Source organism: Parambassis ranga, chromosome 2 (assembly GCF_900634625.1).
Source record: "Parambassis ranga chromosome 2, fParRan2.1, whole genome shotgun sequence".
Classification (NCBI taxonomy): domain Eukaryota; kingdom Metazoa; phylum Chordata; class Actinopteri; family Ambassidae; genus Parambassis; species Parambassis ranga.
In genome coordinates, this window is record NC_041023.1 from 18,637,995 (window position 1) to 18,662,649 (window position 24,655).

A 24,655-nucleotide genomic window follows, 5' to 3' on the forward strand; every position below is an offset into this window, starting at 1 on the left:
TTTGCTACTGGGACAGTTGGACTCCTTGAAGGGCGCAGTACCGCCACCTTCTGCACCGCGTCTGCAATAACATGAGGTAAAGTTTTAATGTGAAACCAGTGCAGTCTCATACGAAAGTTCTACAAAATTTGGTAGTTTTGGTAGGTCAATTTTTATTTAAAATAACATTTTAAAATATTTACATTTTATTTTTAAATTTAATTTAAAATTTTATATTTTTTAAATGAAATAAAACACTGGCTTGACCAGTTCAGTTACTTGGATTCTCTCACTTTACTATTCTAACTTTACCCATGCTAGTAATGTCAAAAATGAGTTCACAGGATGTCAGAACTGGACCACCGGTAAAAGCTCTACATCTCAGGATGCATGGGAGCCCTGACTTGTGCATCCAACGCACAAACACCAACCTAAAACCACCATGACTACATTTAAGACATAATGCCAATGATTTGTTTACAGCTTGTGTGATAAGTCAAATATTACCAAGACTCAAAATTGTTTTATTAACACTTATTACCACAAAGTAGTATAAATGTAACACAATAAATAATGTTCATTCTGATTATGTATAACAGTATACAAAGACAGAAATTGAAATCTGAGGTTCTTTACAAAGGCTTTTGTAACATAAACCTGTATATAAATCATTCATCTTTTCTTTGAAGACCCGAAGCTGTGAAACAGCAGCTCTGCACTGCACAAACTCAAAAGACTCGTCTGAAGAGCATGCAGGTGACGTATCAGCAGCAGAACGGACAAATATGGACAGTGGGAGTGTACATTTCTTCTCAGGAATCCTCCTTCTCCTGATACCTACAAAGCCAATGTACAACAATCAGCACACAATCACATACAACTGGCACAAAAATGCAAAGCGTTCATACACATTACCTGCAGTGTATGCATGTGAAGAAAACAGTCTGTCCTTCATCTGCTGATCTCATTTGCCGTGTGTGGTAAATCATCCCCTCTTTGTTGCAACGAGAGCAGCGTCTGTCGATCTGGATGGAAAAGGTGGTGTCAGGATAGATCACATGCAGCAGTGTTGTGATGAGAGACTCCAGGTTTATAAACACACTGTATACGCTATTCAGATTGCAGCTGCCATTGTACACATTTTTCTAATGTTATGTTATAAAGCAGCACAAGACTCCTGTTCACTTCACTTCCATTTATTTGAACAGGATTCTTTCATAGGCTTTAAGGTCACTGCGCCCTGACATAACTATTATATGATAACTAATAACTATAAGTCAATAACTTGACGTGTCTCTAAAACTGCTGTAGTGGCAACAGCCTTTGGACACAAACAGTAGGTCTTGTACAGTGTCTTGTAATGTCCCCTTCTGTATCCCTGCTCCTTACCACAGGCCCCTTCAGCTCAGAGTCCTCCTCATCCTCCAGAACCACTGATGTCTGCTCCGCGGGGTTAAACACCACAGTAGAACGAACCTGCTGGCCAGCAAACTCTGTGACAATACATATTCCACGTTAGGTATCAATCAATGTATGGTACATCTATCACGCAGTGTGTACACCATCAGAGGTTCAGCGTACCTGCTACAGGGATACTGAAGGCGCAACGGGCGCAACGCACGATGTCCAGGAGACCTGGGAGAGGAAGGACGTTCCCACATTCTGGACAGAAGTATGGATCACCACCAAAACAGGACATCTCTGTATGAAGAAACCGACTGTCACCAAGTTACCTAACGCCACCAAGACTTACCACGTGAGAATAACCGCAGCGAATAAGCAGTTAGCTAACGCCCTTTAAACTTCGTCACATTTATAAACATTAGTTTTCAGAACAGAGATTAGTGCTCACCGAGTACCGTGGAACAGTCCACCTTAAACTGTGTGTGTAATGTTAGTGTGTGAGGGCGGCAGCTGCATGGCCATCCACTGCGAGGTCCTCACAGTCAGCTCAGCGCAGGGGTGACGTCACTGACATGCGACCATTAACGCTTTGCATTGTGGTCCATTCTGCGAACTGCAGTCACACACTAATGTGGGCAGTCTTTACAAAAATAAATCCCTATTTTACAATAATAAACAAATAAAAAATAAACGGAGGGAGACAGCATTGACATTTAAAGATTTCAATAAACTTTAAAAGTATCAATTCAATCAAAGTTTCTTTCATATTTATTTAGTAATTAGATTTTTTTGTGTCTTTAATTTTCCCATGTTACCAAAAGCTAAAGAGTTCCTTTTAAACGAATTAGTTGTATATAGCATATTCTTGTTTAAATGTATTATAATTATTATGAAATTATGAAAAGCAGAATATTACCAGGCAGGGGGTACACCCTGCAAAGGGGTTGCCCTTATTAGCAAATAAATAAATAACTTTATCCTTGTACTATAATATTTCTATTAAATACTACAATAATATTATTCCTAAAATAAGAATTAAAAAAAGGGTCCTGTTTTTTTGGTCATTTCCATAACTCATTACATACTGTTTGCTTTACTACTAATGCTACTCAAACTAAGGTTAATAGTACATTCGTAGATTTGTAGGGGAATATCTTCAGTAGCTAATTAACACCTCTGTTAACCTGACCATTTCCCGAATGATTATCAATAATAATAATAATAATAATAATAATAATAATAATAAAGGGTTCATTTACCCACTGTGTTTATGACATGAATCTCATTAGACTCTTGGCAATCCAGGCTATCCATTCACAAGGTAGATGTCGGGCTTTTTGTTACCCAGGTTTGATGATGGTGTAGGAGTACATATATGTGCTGGAGCATCAGATAACACCTCTCCAGTTTCATCTGCTGTACTCTTGTCATTAAAATGGTTAGTATATTAGTTTATAGTAGTTTTTATGTTTAATTGACTGCAAGGTGAGAATGGAACTAAAGTAACTAACATGAAAAAAGCACACCTGTAATCACTGCAAACACTAGCATTTTGCTGACAGGACATCCTCCCTTGACTAGACTGCTGTCAGAATTTCTGTGGTTATATAATTAAAATAGAGAATGCCATAAAGTGGTTAATAGTACATGATGTCACCAATAGATACAGGCTATTTTACTCCAATTAAAAATCCAAAACAAAATAAAACAAACAAAACAGGAAGTGCATATATTGACTTTGGTGTGCTCCTGTGTTCATTGTTCACCTGATCAGTGAATTAACTTCTATGAATAAAGAGAGACTCCTTCAGTATGTGGACGAATATCAAAATAGTTGATTTTATTTATAGTGTATTAAAGTTATAAACACATCAGGCAGTGGTTTTACACATCACCATACTGAAATGGGACTCAGTCCATCTTGTAGATATTAATCTCCAAAAGCTAATTACAGTACAGTGATAATCATCTCTCCTCAGCCTTCTCACAGAAACATTGGTTTTTCAACAAACCTAAGTTGACCAAACCACAGTTTGGATGTCACATAATTACAACGTATCCTGTCTCAGGCAGTTTGTAGTACTTCATCTTTTGTCCATCGCTAAAATGTCAGACTAGGTGATGTCTGCAGCTTTACAAACTGGTTAGAATTTACAGTTCAAGACACTAAAAATCATTTCAAACCCTTTCTGTTATAGTTTCATCCTTCATTTTTTTTTAAACAGCCATTTTTTATAGACACTTCATAATCACCCTACACATTTAGACAGCATTCACATGACAGCGCTGTGCTGAAAAAGCAGAAACTCCGAGAGCTGGGTTAATGTGCCATTTCCTTCAGCAACTTCAAATTCACCTCTCACACTGGAGTTAATCTGGGCTGCTCAGATACTTTAACAAATAATGTGAAGAAAAATTTGACTCTTTTCAATACCTGGAAGTCCCTCTGTGTGCTGGACTTTCTGGAGGATGACAAGGGAAGCCATTAATCACACGCACGCAGATGTGGTTAGAACTTCCCTCTAATGTTAATGTTCACATTTTCACTATGTTTGTCATATAATCTGACTTCCTCTTAAACTGTGTGTAATTCCTGCTCTGTTATTTGCCATTTGTCACAGAGTCTCTTCTGACTGTACCTTCATCTGTATTTACTCATCATTTATGAATGAAAAGTAATGTTTCTCCCTGTATAACTCTAAACAGCATGGTGTCTGTTGAATACAGCAGATCACACATTACTAGCCAGACAAATCTGGTTATTTTAAACCTCATTTGTCCCCAGTTGGAAAGGTTTCTTAAAACCGGGAAGAATTTCCAGTCTTCCTGTGAGAAACGTTATGAGGTGCTCAGTTCTAGGAGACAACAGAGCTCCTGGATCAGAATACACAGCACTGAGTGTTCACTTTTCTTTACACACAACTGCTTCTAATTAGTTTTTACAGGATCTGAGCTTCTTTCAAATTTCACTAAATTTAAAAAAAAAAACATTGACATAAAAACAGGTTTTATACATAACACTGATCTACAGATGCTTGTGTTTGGCCCTCAGTATCATTACTGACACTGTTAAGACAATCTTGTGTCTTCATCTACAGCTGCTGCAAATGTCTGTGATGTGAAGTCTACATTTGGACAAGATTTAAAAAATACAACAAACAAAACGGGCCCAGAAAGCAAGGCACATCGCCAGTAGCGGTTTTCTTTTCCTAAAGACTCTTTGTGTGGCTGAACCTTGCTGATCCTTAATGGGCACTCTTTGTGATCATCCTTCTATCCCTATCTGTGCTGCTTGACCTTCTTCGTGAACCACTGTGTAAGTGATATTCTTTGGTCTGAGAGGGTGTTCCTCTGAGTAAGGCTCTCTACCCTCTTCGACACCATTCAACTGTACAGTCTGGATCAGTCATTCAGCTCCAGCTGGTGTCGTACTGCGTCCAACCCTCTGGGGGAGCCAAGAACACCCTCCGACCACGGTAGAGGAAACTGACTACACCCCTGTAACCTGTACGAGGAACTCCAGATTTTAAGTCGTCCATCACCCCCAGATTCCGAGCGAAAACTTTGAAACTGTCTCTGCTGGAGTACTGCACTCTGTATGGTCCAGGTCCTCTTAAAGCACCCTCTTGTTGCAGTTCCTCCATCTTCACCAACGGGGTCCTATAAACCTCTATGATAAATTTTTCTTCATACTTATCTTTCAGCAAATAAGACAGATCTTGTTTGGTAAAAGGCACAAATTCAGTGTTTAGCTTAATATAGCGAAGGTACTGGTCAAAGAACTGACCTAAACTGACACCTTTCCGCCCAAAGGTAATAGTCCGAGAAATTTCGGGTCGGATGCAGGAGCGGTCCTTGCGCTGTTCTGGTTGACGCATCCAGTCATCCCAGAAGGCTGAGGGCCATTTGGGTTCCAGCTCGTCCCACATCTCTTTCAGCAGCATCCATCCCAGACCAGGGAAGAAGTCTGTTCTGTAGAGCAGCCCAGCTTTGGAGGGATCCACCAAAGCGTCTCTGCCATTATCGTTCCAAGCTGACACACACCACAGGCTGGGGTCAGAGCGCAGGATGGGGAACAGGGCTCGGAAATACTCAAAGAAGTCCGGTGCCACCTGATTAAACAGAGATTAGATTGTAGCAAACACAGCAAAATCTTAAAAATCATCACCAGAAGTTAAACACTAATATTACTATTCTCATGATCATATGACTTAAACAGCAATGTATTTTATGTAAAGGTATAACAGGTAAAAATCTAATGTTTGTCAAATCACAGGCTTAAAATTTGACTCATTCAAAAACACACTAATTTCACCATAAGGGAACCAGGAGTGTTTTCTGTGTTTTGGCACTGATTACTGCTTAAGGCATTGCAGTTCATTTATATGAGCAATCAGCGCTATTGTTATGGCTGCTCAAGGCAGTGCAACTTTATCCTTTGTCATGTGGTTCCACCAGTGTCAGGAGGTGTGACAAACATTTATTGTGCTACCCAAATTTGTGAGACTTCTTCATAACTGACAAATATTTGAACCTTTGTGTATTTAAATTATTTAAATAAAGAATTGGAGCAAGCAACAACTGAAAAAACTCCAGACATCTTGTTTTTATAGGTTTTGGAATATGAAAAAAGAGTCCCCTTTCTAAAATCTCTCTATTGTATATTAAAAATGCACCAAAAAACAATCCTGTGCATTTAAGCAAGTTGGCATAAGGTTCTAGAAGTGTATTGAACAGCTTAAATAAACTTTAAGTCTATATGCTTAGACAGAGCAAATGGCCAAACAAACAGGAAGAGTCAGTGCCTGAGTTGTTCATAATAAAAAAGAGGAAACCAGTGGAGTGGTTACATAAGTAAACCCAGATTTTCCCTCACACTGGCAAAATAATTGCTGACTTACAGGGCAGTTTTCCCCTCTAGCTGCTGTTCCAAGTTACTCTGAATTTCCTGTAACTGTTGAGGCACTGCTCACTGGTGTTTTGATCAATTCAGAGCCACTCATGATGTGCCAGCATGTCTGATAAGTGTACTCATGTCATCGTGTGAAGTGGATGTCCTTTCTGAATGTCTGATATTCTCTGTTCTTATTGTTTATAAGTTATCATACAGCATACTGCTGCACATTATGAAAAAGCTGTCTATGATGAATCCATGAGAAACATCCAACCAGTGTCTGCAGCTCAAACTACTATTAAATCTAAGCCACACATAGCTGCACTTTTACCATGAAAAGGCTATCCAACATCTTCAGACCAGCAAAGCAAGTTTATTACAAACAGCCTTTGATTTAATGTGACATCACTGCAGAGTTCCCAGACTTACCAAATACGGTAAGATTCAGAGGAAATGACTGTTCAGTCTATGGGGACTAAAACACATCTGTTTGTGTCACTGCTTCACTTGATCTGTTCTTTAGTATAGCACTAAATCAAAGAAAGAATACAGGACAGGTAAAAATCTTGTCTCTCTGTAGCACAGAACTGCTGCCTGGATGCAATTGGCCCAGCTTAGCATAAGCAAAACTGCAGCAGAGTAGTACTAGTCAAACAGGTTCTGTCCAAAGGCCAAAATATAACAAAGCCTTGACCTTTGCACAAAGAAAAATGTAGGACTGATCTGATGTTGTAACCGTCGGCCTGTGCTAAAAGGGCTGTGTCTGTTGCATCTGTATGTATGTATGTATAATATGTGTAATTTCTGTGTCTACAATGTCAATAGATGCTGCTAGATTGTGAACTATGAACTTCAAACAAGAAATCATAGGTGCAGGTGTTGGTGGCACATCTGAAAGTCTGAGGTCATCTTAACATAGATGTTTTTACAATGGCCACTTTAATCTCCATTCATTGTTGCCTCCAGTGTTCATCTAAGCAACACCTAACACAGAAACCCACAGTAAAAGTGGGGCTCTTGTTAACTTTGTTTACACAATGCATGATGTCATCTGCTCTGTCAATCATGCTTTGACCTTAGCTGTGCTCAGCGTTTGCTTTGTATGTTTTGTTTTGCTGTTTAATATGTTAAAAGTGAGCAGACCACGAACTACCCTACAACCTATCCTGTCCCCTGAGGACTTAAGACTCCTTGCCACCGCTGTTGTCTTTTGCATTGTGGATGATAATGCGTACTGTAAAGTGTAGATTTATTCCTGAAAATACTCACCTCCAGGTCATCCTCCACTATGACCACGGTCGAATGGGAGAATACATTGAACACTTGGTTGAGGGCCCAGCGGTAGTGTCTAGCAATTTTGTAGTAACCTTGAAACTTCCTGTGCTCTGGTCGGACTTTGATGTCCGACAGGTCTGGTTGGCTTATGTGTGTCAACTGATCTCCGTATGATGCAATCATGCGAGCTGTCTCTGCATGGCCACAGTCTTGGCTGACAATGATTGGATGTAATTCTGGAGAAGGGCGGTACTGTATGAGTCTGTCCAGGCTCCGTTTTACTGTCACTCTGTCACAAGCGATAACTAGAACAGGAATGATGACGTTTGGAGTGGAAGTGGAAGTGGTCACTTTGTTCGACTCGCTGATCTCCTCCTTTACTCCAATGGCCTGATCCTGTTCTAACTGCGAGCCTGGAGCTACTGTTTGAACAGGCTTGGGGGTGTGTTTTATTTCAGTCTGGTCCCTGACTTCCACACTGTTTTTAAGAGTAGGTAGAGATTTTGGTGGCTGAGGGACCACGCCGCCTCCATTCAAATCATCAGTTTCCCTTTTCCCAATGTCTTTCTGCCGAGCCCACACAGCCCTGTGGCTTTCAATCTGCTTTAGTAGCTTTTTCTGGGTCTCGAGCTGAACTTCCACCTCCTCTGCCAGCCGGATCACCTCACCGGCAAGGTTGGCAGTGCCTCCTTTTCCTCTGCCCGCGCCCCACTCCTCTTTTCCTCCTGGTTCAGCTCCACCACCTTCTCCAAGGCGGCCAATGGGAGGGCGACCCCAAAGATACAGAAGAAGCAAGGCATTCCAGGCAACAAACAGAAATGCGCCACATAGTATAAGAGACCCTTTCTTGCGAACCATGGCCCAACAATACTGGAAAAAGGGATGGGGTTGATAGGGAACCACAGTGAGAATCCTATTTCATTCTGTCTTTTGGTCAAGAGGATGTCAGAGGACTGTCCTATACAAAAAGCTTTTATATAATGATACTATGGAATGTATGCATTCCATGAAAACCCATAGAAACAGGTCAATGAGCAGATAAAGGACTGGAAGTAAAGAAAAGGGGGAAGGTGAAGTCACACTGGGTTGAGGGAATGAGGCTCCTTGGATGTTATCCTTCAGCCATCACACTGAAAACAGAAGGAAGAGAGACAGTTAATGCTACAGTCCAAGAAAAGGCAGCTCTGCTGTCAGTAACACTGCCAACAGGATTATCACATTATCTGCATTATTAATAATAATTACATTATTGCAATTTGGGATGGCCGAAACAATACAATTGAATTTATAGAACAAACTTTCAATGAATTCAGCAGGGAAAGATATTATTAAAACTGGTCTGATCACCAAACGGATCCACAGTTAACTGGGAGAATAACTACTGGATATTGATATACTCTATGGGTCTGGTCAGGTTATTAGTTTGATTGCTGTTGCTAGGCAATTAAACTATTGTTCTTCACCCTCTTTCTTCTTTTTTATTTTTCCATATGTTTTTTGGCACAGCGCATCTTCAGCATACATTGACCGATTTCAGCCATTCAACTATCAAAATGTTAATCTCACTGAGGACATTCCAGGTCACCAAAAAGTTATAATTTTTCAAATATTAAGCAATTTCGGTGTCATTTTTAACATGGGAGTCGAGCCCTTCAACGAGAGTCATCTTCCAATTGTATCTCCTACAAATTTCAAGCTACAGACTCCATTTTAGTCTTAAAACGCTCATTAGATGCTGCAGGCTCTCAAAGTTGGAGTGGTTTTTGAGGTCTCCTCTGCTGTTACCATGGTGACAGGCTGACACACAGAGGCATACAAAGCTCTGAAATGCTCTGATTCTCCAGCAATTCAGAGCAATCCTTCACATCAGCATTCAAAGTAATGCTTCAGCTGCAGCAATCAAACTTGCATTTTCTTCAGGAAATGCCCTTTTCTAGTGCATCTTGTGCTCTTAGTCTTCACACACCTGGAGCAGATTCTTTTACTTGTGACTTCAGAAAAAACAAATATTCTTTTAGACAGCTTTTAACTTAGCTCCTAACCTAAAAATTCCTAGCCAGGAGTCTGGGAAGAGAAACAAAGTACACAAAAGCACATTCATTGAGAAATATGTGGTTGCATTTCCATTTATTTATTCGCGTTGCTTGGTCAAATTTGCATTTTGTTGCATTATACTTGTGATGACAATAAAGTTGGATCTAATATAATCTTGATGTTTTAAAGAGCCACAGGTGCACACATTTACTGTCATTAAATCTATTCCGATTTTAAATCTCAAACCTTCACAACAAACGAAACATTAACAATACCAACATAAAAACTAAAATCCTGAAACCAAAACAACTAAAAATAAACATTTCAACAATAAAGACTGACCTAAAAAAATGTTGATCTGTAATGCTTCATTGTAAGGAGCCTATGTTTTATATGCCTGGACTTCTGTGGGTGGATCTCTAGTGAAACTAACATAACAAGTTGGTTGCACTTAAGTCCCTTTTGTTGGTTAATTGAAGTTGCCAGGGGGCGTGTGTTGAACTAGTTAACGGGCCATTGCTAACACTGTGTGAATTGGAGTAAAATCTTCTAGAAAGAGATACAATGACTGGCTTGTAAGAAACCCTCTTCTGATTGAAGGAGGGCAGCTGAGGCATCGGCTCTCACCTGCTTACAGCTCAGTTCTTGTATCTCTTCCTCGGAGGTTTCACTTCCATTATCTAGTTCCACACACTGCCCCTTCATAGTTTCAGGCTTTAGGTGTCCCTACTGTGATTATATGTATTGGTAGAACCGTGTGTCACAAATCACAGTCAAGAACCATCATGGGATTTAAAGTCAGATGATCCCTGCTTTTACACTACAAGCTGTCATTAAAGGTGTTATTTGTCATTTTTAAAGCATGTTTTTTAAGCCAGGCGGCAGGGTCAATACTACTGTCAAGTTTAAGGTTGAATCACCATGCCGTTTTTCCACTGTAGATACCAAACACAAAGTCATTACACTATCAAAGAGACAGAGCCAGAGATGGGAGTGAGAGAGGTCACTGTGCTGACAGGACTTCAGCATACAAGTTTCTCTTGTAAACAAAGATATCAAATGTTTCAGCAGAGCCTTCCTGCACAGCGCACTGCTTCATTTACCCTACACTGATCTTGACGGATTTGCTTTGGAGGGACTACTACTTTCTGTTTTTCCATTTTAACTTTACAAAAGTTCTGAATGTTTTAATGGATGTGATTCAGCACTCCTCACTGAAGCCAACAGAGGGAGATTACTGCTATCTGTTCCTGCCTACTGGTGTGGAAAATGACATGTGGCAGTACCAGAACTCACTGAAAATATATACTGAATGCTGATTAGTCTATTAGTCAATTAGTCTTCTAATAAAATCACAAGAGCATGATAAGATTAAGTAATGTAGTATAGAAAAATGAAGAGTTGATTTACACGTAAATATACTGTATCATAATCATTAATGTGAGAAGTCGGTTAAATACACATGTCAGGTTTTGGAGAACATTTAGAAATCAGCAGGTATGTACGGTCTAGTGTCAATTTGCAGTCCCTCATTGTGTCAGAAAGAGATTTTATATACGGTCTATAGCTTTCTAACAGTGTGGCTTGTCCTTGGTACTTTGTGTTCATTGTGATATAGTCACACTGAACTGCAGAACTAAAGAGCCACTGCAAATCTGAGCTTTCTAAAAGACCTGGATCCAGGAAAGGAGCACACTTTTGTAATTTGGATGAACTGCCATTTCAAATACGTTTTCCATTTAGTGTCTTAGTGGCTAAGAATTAACTGATGAACTAACACAGGCAAAATCAAAGTTGGATTGTTGAGATCCTGACCCAAGGCTGTCCAGTCCAATGAATCTGTTGCGTGTCCATATTTTTTTGTTGATGTAAATTGATGAAAGTTTCTGTGTGTGTGAGTGGAGAATCAAGGTTACAGCAGCTCCTATACAGGAGCTCCTTGGCTTGAAAAACACCTAAACCAATTAGTGTTGGTAAATATAGGCCCATGGTAATCTTGTAAGGAGGGATGAACAGATCAGTAATGGACCGGGGGTGTGGCTGTGTTTCATGGCTCTGGCTCAGGAATAACGGTTAGACCAGTTCATGCCCTCATCACCATCACCTTACTAACAGCACCATTCCCCACTGACTCACATTCCACAGACACATAGCTTAAAGAGCAGTCACAGGATGGAAAAGCAACATGGTGTGTGGGCACGGGGGCTGGTTATGAACCCCCTGCCACAGTATTATACCCCAACTCCCTATATCTAAGGCCTTTCAAGAAAGTAAAATATAGAAACTCCTTTGAAAAAAATATGAATAGTTTGTATGGCATCAATAATTTTCAGTCTACAATATTCTACATCTGTTTGAATCACTGATTCATTTTTTTAGACAACTGGATCAACTATTTAGCCTGTAAAGTTAAAAATAATTAATTAATATGCCAATCCCAGCTCCCTTTATCTACTTCTGTTTTGTCCAACCAACAACACAGTACTGCAAAATAATGAAGGTGAAGCTGAAAATATCATCAAAAATTTTTTTAAACAATGTAATAATCAATTACCCGACTAGTTGTTGCAGCTCTGATGTAACAAATGCAGAAATTCTAGTTATTTCCTTGTTCATCTTTGACATGGAAACTAGTCTCTCTTGTTATAGACATAAAAGACTCACACCCAACAAAAAACAGATGTGTGTCATCGGGTGTCTTTTTTCAGGTGTGTTCTTTTCAAAATGTTTTTCATTCTTCCCTCTACATTTTGCAGACAGAAGATATTAAAACACTAACAAGGGGGTTTAATAACAACATCATTCTAGGGTAATTTAAAAATGCACCTCAATGCAAAAATGCAATGTAGATTGACTACATGGTGTATTGCAGGAGGCATGCAGGGGTTGTTTTAAATTAGTGAGCTCAAACAGCAACGAACGTGAACATTGTGCCGACAGGTCTTTACTAAACACAAATCGATCGATCAAAGAAGCAAAGTTCAGTTATGAGGAAAATGGAAACGATCCAGTAAAATTAGCACTTTACAGAGATAAAAGTAAGTTTAATCCAGATTAAATTATTTTTTTAAATTAATTAATCGTACCTTGAGTAGCAGAAATCCGTGGCTGTGCCAGGCCTCCTTTTCAGTATAAAGTTTTGCAGAGAAGAGCTGCCTGATCGGGGGAACTGTTGCTCTCTTCTCTAACAAACTGTACCAGCTGTAACTCTGCTCTGGAATCCCCTCCTCCCTCCGTCAGACAACGTGGAGCTGACTGGTAGGATCACAGGAGAGCCTGCGGCAGGAGGCTTTACACGGCAGCGACCCAGCTCACATAATTATACCGTGACAGGACTGAGTTTACCATCATTACTACATATTATTTACTTTTTAGCTGATATTAGCTGATACACTGCGCTCACTCCCCAGTATGGAAGCTATGTGTACTGCTGAGGTTACACAGCTGTCATGCTTCACGTACTTCTCAGCGTAAAAAGCTGTTTCAAACTATCAGCCAGCTGAATTAAAACACCAGATAAACCTGACGTGAACCTGAATTGAACAGGAACTGAACAAAGACCAATGCTTCGACATTCCTGCAGAGATGTCTGAACATCTGGGACACGAAGAACGTATTGATACCCTGCTTACCCGTAATGCTGACATGCTACTAAGCTAGCAGGCTAACGCCGAATAGTAGCTATGAAGATTATTCATTCTCCAGTTATCCTGAGCGAAGAAAGGGGTGCAGCAACAGACTCACTCACCTCTCTCATGTAGTTCTGAGCGAGTGGATGCGACCTGCATCTCGAAATAAATTGAGGGTCATCAAGAGGCAGCAATGACCGGCTAGCTTGCTAGCTAGCTGACGTTAGCTAGTCGAACCACCCTCTCATTTCCTTCGATGTCACATTCTTAGCACATCTCTGTCTGTTCACAGTGGCTCCAGTAGTGCCTGCACCACCACCTCTTCTTCCCATTATTTCCTGCTTGGCTCTCTTTATCCAGCAGCTGCTAGCGTTAGCAGCACCATGTCTGCTCCACTGCAAACGTTACACTTCTGCATCCACGCTGACACTTTGCAGTGGTCGGTCTTCTACTCCGGTTCACTTTCTCTTCTCCAGCTGGTTCCACCACAGGCGGCTGTCTCTGACGTACAGACACGGCAGTTTGTATTTGACTGCACAAAAACACACTTCCGGATTACAGTCTTACACTCACATGTCACCTTTAACTTTCCATATACAAACAGCTGGAAGTCTCATGGGAGGCCCATTATACTGTAGTAGTCATACAGTCAGCGCCTGGTAGAATGACCTATTCGGTGTATTGTGAAACTTTATGATCCCACCACCTTGTAGAATGTTGTCCAGTGTAATTTATTGCAGGTTTCAGTAAGGCTGTTATTTTTACTTAATTTATTTTACTTATTGTGTCTGAATATGACACATGTATCTTCTTTTTTTTTTTTTTTTACAATCATTGTTTTTACTGGCAGAGTAGACTGAAAGATCACTGTCCACACACTAATTCCACCTTATATGATTCATTTAAGACCCTGGATACATTTATGGAAACATATAGAGACATATATTACCATTATTCAGGATTAACAGAAAAAACATTCTGTGATTGTACCTCTTAAACTAACAGGTTACAAAAAGCAGTGATCAATGAATTGCTGACAACATCGTTTGCACCACCATGTTTTATCAGAACAATATATTTAGGTATCCACAACTCCTGCAATATCACAGTTGGCCTGTGAGATACTGCATTACGTGACCAACAACTGACAATGTGCATCGTGTTATACCAGTGCGGAGAGTACAGACTCAGTCAGCATCATAAATACCGGTAGTTCCTATTTTGTCCATTCGCTGGAGTTATTGTGTTGTTTGTGTGTCGTGCAGCACCTTTAGCTGATCCTTAATGGTCTTCAGTTCCTGCTGCAGAGCTGACACCTGCACACACACACACAAGGCAGTGGCAACATGTGTGTAACACATGGTTACACACATTTTGTTTTGATAATTACTGGGCCACATAATCTACTAAATCCTAAAACATTGAAATATTGCTACAATGTGCCTTTATATTTTTTTCCCTCACAGTTTCATCAGGATATTTGCCATAAAAGTCATGACAAATAACCTGACCAAACGTTGTGGTCTTTCTTAGTGACAAGCCCTTGAAGTTCCTTTAGTGTGACAAAATGTATATCTTTACCCAGATCCGTCTGTCTCTAAATAATCAACTCAATTCTAAATAACACAGCGGCTCCAGTTCTCACCTTATTGTCCATCTGCTGTCTGATGTGGGCAGGAACTTTGGTCAGGTAGTCTGGGGATCCGACCCTGTAAAGGATTTCATCCAGCTTTGGAATGATCTTGTCTCTGCGCTTACAGAGCTGGAGGATTTGGTTGTCAACGTTCATCCCACTCTGACAGGAAATCATACAGTATTTTCTGTCAGACACAGCCAGCAAAAACGACTACACTGTACCACACATGACATCAGGAAATCTCCCTTTATAGCTGCATTTCAGAGAATGGCTAAAGAGCTGCAGCAGATGGATTCATACCTGAACATGAAGGTGTAGCTGACACGTGTGGTCCACCAAACCTACAAGGCTTCCTTTGGGTGGAGAAGCAGAGTGGGCAGAGAGCAGAGGGTCTACTGTATCAGGACAGTAGATTTGGAGGCTGGAGATACGGCTCAATGTCCAAACAGCTGATCCAAAGTGAAGGAGGACCTTGGCCTGGCTGGGTGTACACACTGCCCAAACTGTAAAACACACAACATGGAGATAATTGTGTCTGTTGTTTAACAAGAAAGCACTTCATGCTTAAATAAAAAAGATATTTAAGCATCCATAGTGTCATATGTTTAGCTGTTAACTTACTAACAGGTTTTTCTTTGGTCATGCCACACTGAGAGCGCAGAGAGCGGGCCACACGGATCACTTCCTGGACCAACAGGAAGTCTTTTTCCTCTTCAGGGAAATGCCAGTGCACCTGGCAGGATGGAGAGATTACCAAAATAACATCATCAGCTAAAACACATAGAAAGTGCAAAGTCCAGCAGAAAACAACATTTTATGAGTAAAAACAGACCCGACCATGAGTGCATGAACAAAAAGCAAACGGCCTTGATTATTTTGCCAGGTCTGCAAATATTTCTGAATCTGGTATATTGTGTAATGTACAGCAAGGTTTACCCATATGTCTAGTACACATAGTGGAACCATAGTGTAAATATTTCTATTAAATACTGTGAAGACAATATAATTGTTGTGGTATTGATGTGTTTTCTGATACCAGCTGAGAGGAGCGTGGATATGGCTGTAAACACAGGCTGCTTTGGGCAGCAGGTTCAGGGCTGAATGGCTGAAGTCTCTGCCATAGCTCCTCTGTGATAAACGGCATGAAGGGGGAGAGCAGGGCCAGGGACACAGACACGCAGTGATAGAGGACAGAGCGGGCCACCACTGCCCCCTCATCCTCTTGGACCAGCACAGGCTTTACATGCTCCTACAAAGAAAGGACAAACTGTATTTACATTGATTATGTCTCTACCCCTCATGCGCAGCATCAGCCATGCTCCCTACCATATAGACATCACACAGGTTGTGGACCCAGAAGGAGTACAGGGCAGCTGTGACAGCATGCAGCTCATACAGCTCAAATGCCTGCTCACATCGCAGTACTGTGCTGTAGAGCCTGGAGCAGATCCACCGGTCCATGCTGCTCAGACGAGTGGTCTGAAAGGAAAAATGTTGAAGTGTATCCTTAAATACATGTCACCTTGCACTTGTTGAATTATTCATACTGTTTTTGTAGTTTGTCAAACCTGCTGTTTTAGTGTTTGTTCAAACACACACAGCAACGCACACACACAAACAAAGGAACTATTATATTATAATAGTAAGTAAGTGTTACATTGACTGAGTGATAGAGCTAATACTAACCATGAACCATTGGTGATATTTTAAGACAGCTACTGAAAGCATCTAAAACTGCTTCACATCACAAAGTAATAGATTCTATAATACATGAAACGAGCTGTTAAACACATCCGTTGTCCATTTAATTGTGCATTGGTGTTGTGTGTTGGTACATTAGAGAAAGCCAAACTATGAGGACCAACTTCAAACTCAGCACTGCTCTTTCTTAGTTTGTCTAGCTTGCTGTTTTGCACCATTAAGTCATAAGCAACTCAGCACATTTCAGCCTTCAGCCATTTCTGCCCCAGTGGATGGCAAACACTGTCAGCTGGCAGGGACTGACAGATACACAGCTCCTCTCTGCCAAATATCTTTATTTGGGACATGCAGCCTTTTTACATCTACATAATTAAAAAAACATGCTGCACCTCTTCCAGCTTTTCCACTGGTGTTGTGTGTTTGCCCAACACTCCCAGTGTGAATCTCAGGCTCTGCCACATTTTATTACAGAAGTGTCTGTAGCTCAGGACCTGAGAGACGGAAAGATTAATGTCTTCTCCTAAAGAAACACAGAGAGAGAGGGTAGGAAGCAATTAACATAATACACACAGGCTCACAGCAACCATACTGTTACCGTATCTTGGATTGTGTTTCAGTGGTACCCTAAAAAACATGACATGGCTAAATTTGGCCTAAAACCTGATTCAGATAAGTAATGTCTTCTGATGTTCGTCATTACTCATCCACCTCATTTTTTTGAAGTTGCACACCATCTTCATTCCTATGTTTTGATTTCATTCACATTGAAAAATGGTTCTTTCCTGTCAAATACGGGGAGGAAGACAAAAGAGTTACCCTGCATCTTGTGTAAGCAGAGGGCGAATCTCAGAGCATCAGTCCCACATTCGGGGATTCCCTCAGGAAAGTCTTTCCTCTGTTGGGAAGCAGATGGGGGAGACAGATAAGAAAGACAGTAACAAGTGTGCAGCCATAAAAACAAAACAGACAGGAGAGAAACAAGCTGACTTGTGCTTCCATGGCAACCAGCTGCTCCCTTGGGTCAAGGTTTCCCTCCTTCACCTTCTCTTGAAGTCTCTAGGAGAAAAACAGGAGAAGAGATTCATAACAAATTGAAGCAATGAACTGATCATCTCTTATTTACTTTTGACGTAAAAAAATCACCCCTTGCAAAGTTAGACCAAAAAAATAATCAAACAACCATTTCTGCTAAATTTGAGGAAATGTCCTCAATGTGGACACATGAGATAAACACAAATGAAGTTTCCTGAGGTCACCACAATAACCTTTGACCATTAATTCCTGAGCAGTTTGTCCTTGAGTTAATGTGTACACTGCTGCTAAATTTTAAGTAAGGCTGTCAACGACAGAGAGGCATGAAAACATTCCTACACTGGGGGAAATAATTAAAAAAAGTTGACATCTGTGCTGTTTCCTTGAATCATTTGATTGCCTGTGTGTAAAGTGCCTCTCTGTGGCAACAAATAACATCTAAAAATAATAATAACAATGTCATTTTTCACACCTGGCCACTCTCATACATGAATATACAAAATGTAAATGTGCCAAATTTCTTTGTTGTTGACAAACACAAAACATACTAAGTCACTTTGGTAAACAACTCATTACCAGTTATATTTTTTTTATTTTTATTTTGTATTGTATTGTATTGTATTGTTGTATTGTATTTTGTATTAATCCCATAACGACTAGCAAGGCGCGCCACAGGCTACGGTGAAGTGTCTTGCCCAAGAACACACAACAGTGACTAGGAGTTGGGATTGAACCACCAACCTTCCGGTTACTAGACAACCCTGCTATACCACTGTGCCACTGTTGTCCCCCTTATATGTCTTCTGGACCCAGCTACTGTGGCACTCACCTTCAGAGAGACTCCCTGTATAACATCTAATGGGTCGATGACATTTCCCAGAGATTTACTCATTTTTCTTCCATATTTGTCTCTCACTAGAGAGTGAAACAGAACCTGAGAGTCATGATGGAAACAGGAAACAGAGAAACAAAAACATGAACTGACACTCTTCATCAATACTGTATGTAAAATACTATTACTTTAGGTTTCCTATTATTATAAATATACCTGTTTAAAGGGCAGCTGCCCAATTAACTCTGTTCCCAGCATTATCATCCTGGCCACCCAGAAGAAGATGAGGTCACTGCCTGTCTCCAGAATGGAGTTGGGGTAGAACTGCTGCAGATCTGGGGTCTGTGAAAAATTAAGGTTTTTTGAGGGATAGGTATATTTATGTTTATTTTCATGTTCTGCTAAAGGTAGGGCAGTACCTGCTCTGGCCAGCCGAGCATAGCAAAGGGGAACAGCCCCGAAGAGAACCACGTATCCAAGACATCCGGGTCTGATGCAAGGAAAAAACCCTAGTCAGACTCTGGGTGTTTTTTCTTAATGCAGTGTAACACAATTAGAGAGGTAGAAATCATATCAAAAGAAAATATTTAATATCTTGTTTTTAATTATTACAAAAAAAGTGCTGGAAGTATATTATATCTCTGTTGGCCTTGGATCAGCTGGGGATCCCCACAGACAAACTGGAGAAGGCTGTGCGGAGAGGGACGTCTCACTCCTACATTAAGCACACTTCTCCACTTGTGGATAAATAAGCTTTTCCCAATGTGAATGTGACAGCAATAATTAAGATAAAGGTGCAGTACCCTGAGTCAAAGTGATGGCTTCTGGCTTGACCCCATATTTGACAGCAGCTCTTTGTCGAGCCTCGCCCTCGCTCTCTCCCCAAACCCACTGCTCCTACAAGGCAATACATAAACACAGAAACATAAGCTGCAGTCTAAAACACAGCATGAATAAGCATGGGGTCCCATTTCTCCTCATTTCACTAATAAATGAGTGAACAGAGAGACAGACCTCTTGTTTGTCTGTAGAATTAGGAAGCTCCACTTGGTAAGCAGGGATCTGATGACCCCACCAAAGCTGCCTGGATATACACCAATCACTGTGAAGCAAACAGGCCTACATTGTTGACAGCCCATATGTCGAAACAACAGCTCATTCTTTATCAGAGTGGTGTCATTTCACGCACATGTCACACTATTAATGATGACACACAGTCCCATTGTTTCTCCTCACAACACTGTTCAAACACGTGACCTCTGTCCAGGTCAGAGCTCAGCTGATCTACCTGATGTTGGACAGCCAGTTCTTCCACGTCTTGGTGTAGTAGTGAGGAATGATTTCCAGCTGTCCATCCTCCACAGCCTTACAGGGACAGAAACGGTCATTAGAGTGTGATGACATGACCTGACTTCTCCCCTTGACCCATCATTAACATTTCACAGCCTCAAACTTACTTGTATAGCTTTTTTAGCCATTTCCTCACAGTGGACAAACCACTGCTTCTTCAGAAGAGGCTCAATGATATCTCCTGAGCGACTGACACAGGGAGGAGAAAAAAAACAAAGACACAGGGAGAGAGAAACCCCAACCGTGTTAGCAAAACACCACTTTAGAGCTGTTTCATTTCAGAAAGAATAAACAGAAACACTTGTGCTCCCACTGTTGGAAATACTTCTGGGGCTGCATATTCACCTGTTATTTCAATGTAGGAGTTTCTATACAAAATAGCGGTTGGAGGGGTGGTTGGAGGAATTTAGGCCTAAGGTATCATTTGAGGAAGATTGTGTTTTTCATTAAGCATTAGATAGTATGTATTTCTAATATCACCGGAATAGTAATTTTTTATTTATTAGATTAAATTATAGACCAGGACTAGATGGGCTATGGTGAGTACACGTAAGTACAACTTTTGAACTGAAGAACTGAAGAGACAATGCACCAAGAATACCAGTTTCAGTATGTTTTCCTGTGTTTTCCTCTACCTGCAGACGGGTAAAGTTGTGGCATGACTCTTCTTTCCTCTGAAAAGGTTTTTCTCAACCAGAGCATCCACAACAAGGTGTCTAGCATCAAAGCGTTTTACCCCCTTCCAAGAGACACAGTAGAACAAAGTGATGACTACAGACAGGACAAAGATAGATTGACCAATTAAGCAGTGCCTAAGAAGTTCTTGGACAGAGTTTACATATAATGACAAGGACGATCCTGCACCTCCAGCCACTGTCCACAGGATGGTGTCATTGTCCCATCTCCTCCAATCACAGTGAGGCGTGGTAGTGAGTGTCTCTGTGACAACAGGAAATCTGTGTGGTCATGAGCAGGAGTCACCTTCACTGCACCTACAAAAAAACAGATGATAGCATTTGCTGAACAAGTGGGAAATTCACTAAGATCAAAAGGCTGCTAGTGCATGTTTGCTTTGTTTAAAAGAGTGCTGCTGTCACCAGTTCCTAGTTTCATATCCACCACTGGATCAGTGATGATGGGCAGAAGTCTGTTGTTGAAAGGATGTCTGCACTGCTTCCCATGAACAGCCTGCAACAGAGTGGACAAAGCAGAGAGCACAGCTATCTATAAATGTCAGGATCAGCAAATAAGGTTACAGGGAAATCCTAAAATAAGGAAACAGTCAACGACTTCAATGACTGATGACCACCTGACTGGATTTTTTACAGTGAGGATAAGTGACCGTGATAAGTGATAAGTGAATACACTAACGTTAACACCGATTTCAGCTTACAGTTATAGAAACTACTAGCCTGATATCGAGGATCGTCAGGGTGAACAGCTACAGCCACATCTCCCAGCATCGTCTCAGGACGAGTGGTGGACACCTCCACCTCAACATCTAAAACATAAGGAAAGGCAGAACAATTTTACAGCATAAAGCATAATCCACACACCAAAACACGTGTCTCCCTCATACTCACTGTGGCCTTCAATTGGGTATGCAAAGCTAAACATTGTTCCAAACTCCACCTTGTTTTCATAACCAGGAACAGACAGCATGGTTTGCCCTGGCAGCTCCTTGGAGTCAACCTGATGACAAATCCACAACTTTCAAGTTTTACACAGACAGAGATGAAACACAATTCATAAAGAGCTTCAACCCTGTATCTAAAAACAGAACAGAATGCAATGATAAAGCTCATACTCATAACGTGGAGTGACCTCAAAGTCTTGTCCAGTCACTCCAGTATATGCCACAGGTTTTCTTACCTCTATGTCAGAGATGGCAGATTCAAGAGCACAGCTCCAGTTAACCAATCCCTCTGAGCGGTAGATCAGACCAGAATCACACAGCCTAACAAAGGCCACAGTCACCGCCCTGCTAAAATCCTGAAATCAAAATCAATTTAAAACTCAATGCATATAGTTCCAATGGGATCCTCTTGACATTTATTCATCATTCTTTATAGGCAATTCTATACTTCCGTACACTCCTACATACGCCTACACCAAACTCATATTAGGTTGGATCAATGTTGTATATTTGTTCAAATCTATAAGATAAATAATTTACCTAACTAGTAATATAAACAGTTCATTTATTATAGGAATCACACACTTAACAGAATAATGTGCAACACTCTCATTAAAGCTCTGCCTATATTACTTTTACTCAGATGTTATCCAGGTGGTATAATAATGGAGTCTTACTGGGTCCATGGTGAAACAGGCTCTGCTCCAGTCTAGAGAAGCTCCAAGCTTCCTCAGCTGGTGATAGATCTCGTCTCCTTTTCTGGGGCACATAGGTGAACGCATTCACAAACATGGTGCAGAATAGACACTAAATGTTTAAATATGATGTGAAAGTAAAGACTCACTCGTTCTTCCATTTCCACACCTCCTGTAGAAACTCTTCCCTTGTGAAGTCCTGTCTGCGCTTTGCTTGCTCCCTCCACAGTCTCCTCTCCACCACTGTCTAACACACACATTGGGGTAAATGTGTCAAATGCAGCTGCAACTGCAGATGTTATGATGAAGTATTAAACAATAGCTTCATTTTAAGTAGACATTATCTTTAAATTACTCGGTTTAAGAAAGCAACAATAAAACAATGTTTATTGTGAGACTGGAAAAGCTTTCAAAAGTAGAAAGAAAAAATCTGATGTTGAGTTGGAGCTACAGACAAAAAGTGTGACATGGCAAGTTTGTGCATTATTACGCACAGATTATGATAACATGAAGCTTTGAATTTGTCTTTGATTGGAGTAAAAATATGGTCTATAGTTGTTGTGTTTATTACAACAAGGAAACAGCCAATAATGACAGGCTGATTGCTGCATAACACAATCAGGGGACATTATAAAGTGTTTTTTTTTCTTCAACAACTAGTAGACGTCATTGAACTGCATGACTCCATGGTCCAGACAATGTGTGTGTTTTCTGGTTGAGCCTTCAACATGGTCTCAGAGTCCATGGGAAACTTAGTGATACTTGGGAAAATGTCATTTATTTGTTATCAAACTCTAAAAGACAAAGTAGTGAAGCCATCATACCTGTGTTGCAATACCTGCATGGTCACATCCAGGAACCCATAATACCCTGTGGCCTTGCATCCGTCTCCTGGTCATTATAAACCAACACGTTATTTCTCTTTAGATACTATTTTTCTCAAACATTTGAGCCTGATGCTTCACACAATATTTAGCTTATGTTGTTGGTGGTTACCATCTAACCAGAGAATCTTCTATGGCAACAGTCAGAGCGTGGCCCAGGTGCAGAGTACCGGTCACGTTGGGTGGAGGAATACATAGTGAGAAGGTCTGATCCACAGCATGAGACAACCTCTCCTGAAAGTACATCAAACATAGATCCTGAAAAACATCTGATTTGAAATGTGTGTGATTGATGTAATGACGTGAGAATATGATGGATAACTTCAAATCTAAAACGTGACCAGCTCAGTTTTTTCATAATTCTAAGAATTTAAGAAGTTATAGTGTGATGTCATTTTCTTGCTCACGTGTTGCTCGGGACTGAAGAATCCCTCTTTCTCCCACCACTGATACCAGCTGGACTCCACATAGTCTGGACTGTAAGAGGCTGGGAACGGCAAGCTTGTGTCTACACACAGAAAAACAAAATTTCAAGTCTGCAGAGAGACACTAAAGATAGACAAGCTGGTACCGGAAAGGTTGAATCACAGAAATAGTCAATCACCTTTCTTTGTACCAGGAGGTGTTTGAGCACTGTAAAGTATCCTCTGCTTGCTGCTCCAATTCACCGCTTTGTTATCAGCACTCTAGAACCAAAATATGAACGACTGTTCCATCAACTTTGATTTATTCCATAGTAACAAACACTTTAATAAGATAAAACACTTGGACAAGTGTAGACATAGGGTAGTCACACAATCAGTGACTATAACAGTCTGCAGTAGTATTTACCAGTATAACATTACATATTAAACCAAACATTTTTTGAATGTGAACAAAATAATGCCAAACAACTTTCCAGATTGTAAACTTACTTTAGTGTCTTGATTTGACAATATGGCCTCTTCCCTCTCTCGCCTCCGCCGCTGTTTCTCAGCTTGGTGCCGTGAAGAGTGACCTGAGGAAGACGGAGGTTTTGCTGCGTTGGTGGTACACAATCTGCCTGTCCCTGTTAGTATAACAGTCCGAACACGACACGACCTCCACATTTTCAGTAACGCAGTACGCTACAAAAAACACACAAAGGCACAGCCATGTCATATGAAAGTCACCACAGAAGCTGCTTTAATAGACTGGCAGCACACGACAGAGAGTTATTTGCGATGAGAGTTGACAGCACTCATGTACTTACAGTGGTTCCATTCATTGAATGTTCAAACATGCCAGCCAGGACCTTTCAGCTTAGCTACTTCGTTAAATCCGTAGGGTGGCTATATCATATCACATTACAACGCTATACAACATTTCAGAAAAGTGTGCGACTTCATAACACTATTATTACCATTTCCCCTGGTATTTTCAATATAGGAATGCTGTGTTAACCGGGAAAAGGAAATAAAGGAGGTCCGTCTGCAAATATCTTCCCAACAACACTAACTGCTGTGAAGTTAAACTAAAAAAATCAAACAACTTACGGAAATTAAACTGCTTACTGAAATAATTACAAGTAATTACAAGTAGTAATAATTACAATAATTACAAGTGCAACCCCCAGCTAAGTATTATTTCACGTTTTGCACGTATTGCACGTTTCAGTTTTTGAGAGACAATGGTTCCGGTTTTGACGTGAAAACA

At 40.6% G+C, this 24,655-nt stretch overlaps 3 protein-coding genes across 7 annotated transcripts; all 3 read right to left on the reverse strand.

The window, feature by feature from the left end:
- Window positions 1-482: 482 nt before the first annotated feature.
- Window positions 483-3,903, reverse strand: polr1h (RNA polymerase I subunit H). 2 transcript variants are annotated; one of them, XM_028398216.1, is made up of 5 exons: window positions 3,818-3,903; window positions 1,561-1,680; window positions 1,369-1,472; window positions 895-1,004; window positions 483-816 (listed from the first exon to the last, which is right to left on the reverse strand). In XM_028398216.1, exons 1-5 carry the CDS (start codon window positions 3,867-3,869, stop codon window positions 792-794), a joined length of 411 nt encoding a protein of 136 aa, XP_028254017.1. In that variant the 5' UTR covers window positions 3,870-3,903; the 3' UTR covers window positions 483-791. The 2 variants fall into 2 exon arrangements, with proteins under 2 accessions (XP_028254017.1, XP_028254018.1); XM_028398217.1 differs by lacking the exon at window positions 3,818-3,903 and adding an exon at window positions 1,832-1,963.
- Window positions 3,190-13,864, reverse strand: mgat1b (alpha-1,3-mannosyl-glycoprotein 2-beta-N-acetylglucosaminyltransferase b). 2 transcript variants are annotated; one of them, XM_028398215.1, is made up of 3 exons: window positions 13,335-13,864; window positions 7,547-8,682; window positions 3,190-5,495 (listed from the first exon to the last, which is right to left on the reverse strand). In XM_028398215.1, the coding sequence occupies exons 2-3, from the start codon at window positions 8,408-8,410 to the stop codon at window positions 4,794-4,796; spliced, it is 1,566 nt and encodes a 521-aa protein (XP_028254016.1). In that variant the 5' UTR covers window positions 8,411-8,682; window positions 13,335-13,864; the 3' UTR covers window positions 3,190-4,793. The 2 variants fall into 2 exon arrangements, with proteins under 2 accessions (XP_028254016.1, XP_028254011.1); XM_028398210.1 differs by lacking the exon at window positions 13,335-13,864 and adding an exon at window positions 12,673-13,121.
- A 233-nt stretch (window positions 13,865-14,097) lies between these two features.
- On the reverse strand, window positions 14,098-24,434 carry vars2 (valyl-tRNA synthetase 2, mitochondrial). Of its 3 annotated transcripts, XM_028399951.1 has the most exons (30): window positions 24,213-24,434; window positions 23,896-24,087; window positions 23,586-23,667; window positions 23,389-23,489; window positions 23,094-23,215; window positions 22,922-22,988; window positions 22,247-22,344; window positions 22,080-22,161; window positions 21,639-21,758; window positions 21,350-21,458; window positions 21,179-21,267; window positions 20,864-20,954; window positions 20,631-20,758; window positions 20,402-20,505; window positions 19,874-19,955; window positions 19,705-19,781; window positions 19,431-19,518; window positions 19,220-19,313; window positions 18,836-18,906; window positions 18,633-18,758; window positions 18,414-18,518; window positions 17,540-17,608; window positions 17,369-17,447; window positions 16,942-17,072; window positions 16,178-16,330; window positions 15,888-16,100; window positions 15,473-15,584; window positions 15,152-15,354; window positions 14,861-15,010; window positions 14,098-14,531 (listed from the first exon to the last, which is right to left on the reverse strand). In XM_028399951.1, exons 1-30 carry the CDS (start codon window positions 24,240-24,242, stop codon window positions 14,454-14,456), a joined length of 3,246 nt encoding a protein of 1,081 aa, XP_028255752.1. In that variant the 5' UTR covers window positions 24,243-24,434; the 3' UTR covers window positions 14,098-14,453. The 3 variants fall into 3 exon arrangements, with proteins under 3 accessions (XP_028255752.1, XP_028255755.1, XP_028255754.1); XM_028399953.1 differs by lacking the exons at window positions 14,098-14,531; window positions 14,861-15,010 and having other exon boundaries at window positions 15,158-15,354; window positions 15,477-15,584; XM_028399954.1 differs by lacking the exons at window positions 23,389-23,489; window positions 23,586-23,667; window positions 23,896-24,087; window positions 24,213-24,434 and having other exon boundaries at window positions 23,102-23,215.
- Between the last annotated feature and the right edge of the window lie 221 nt (window positions 24,435-24,655).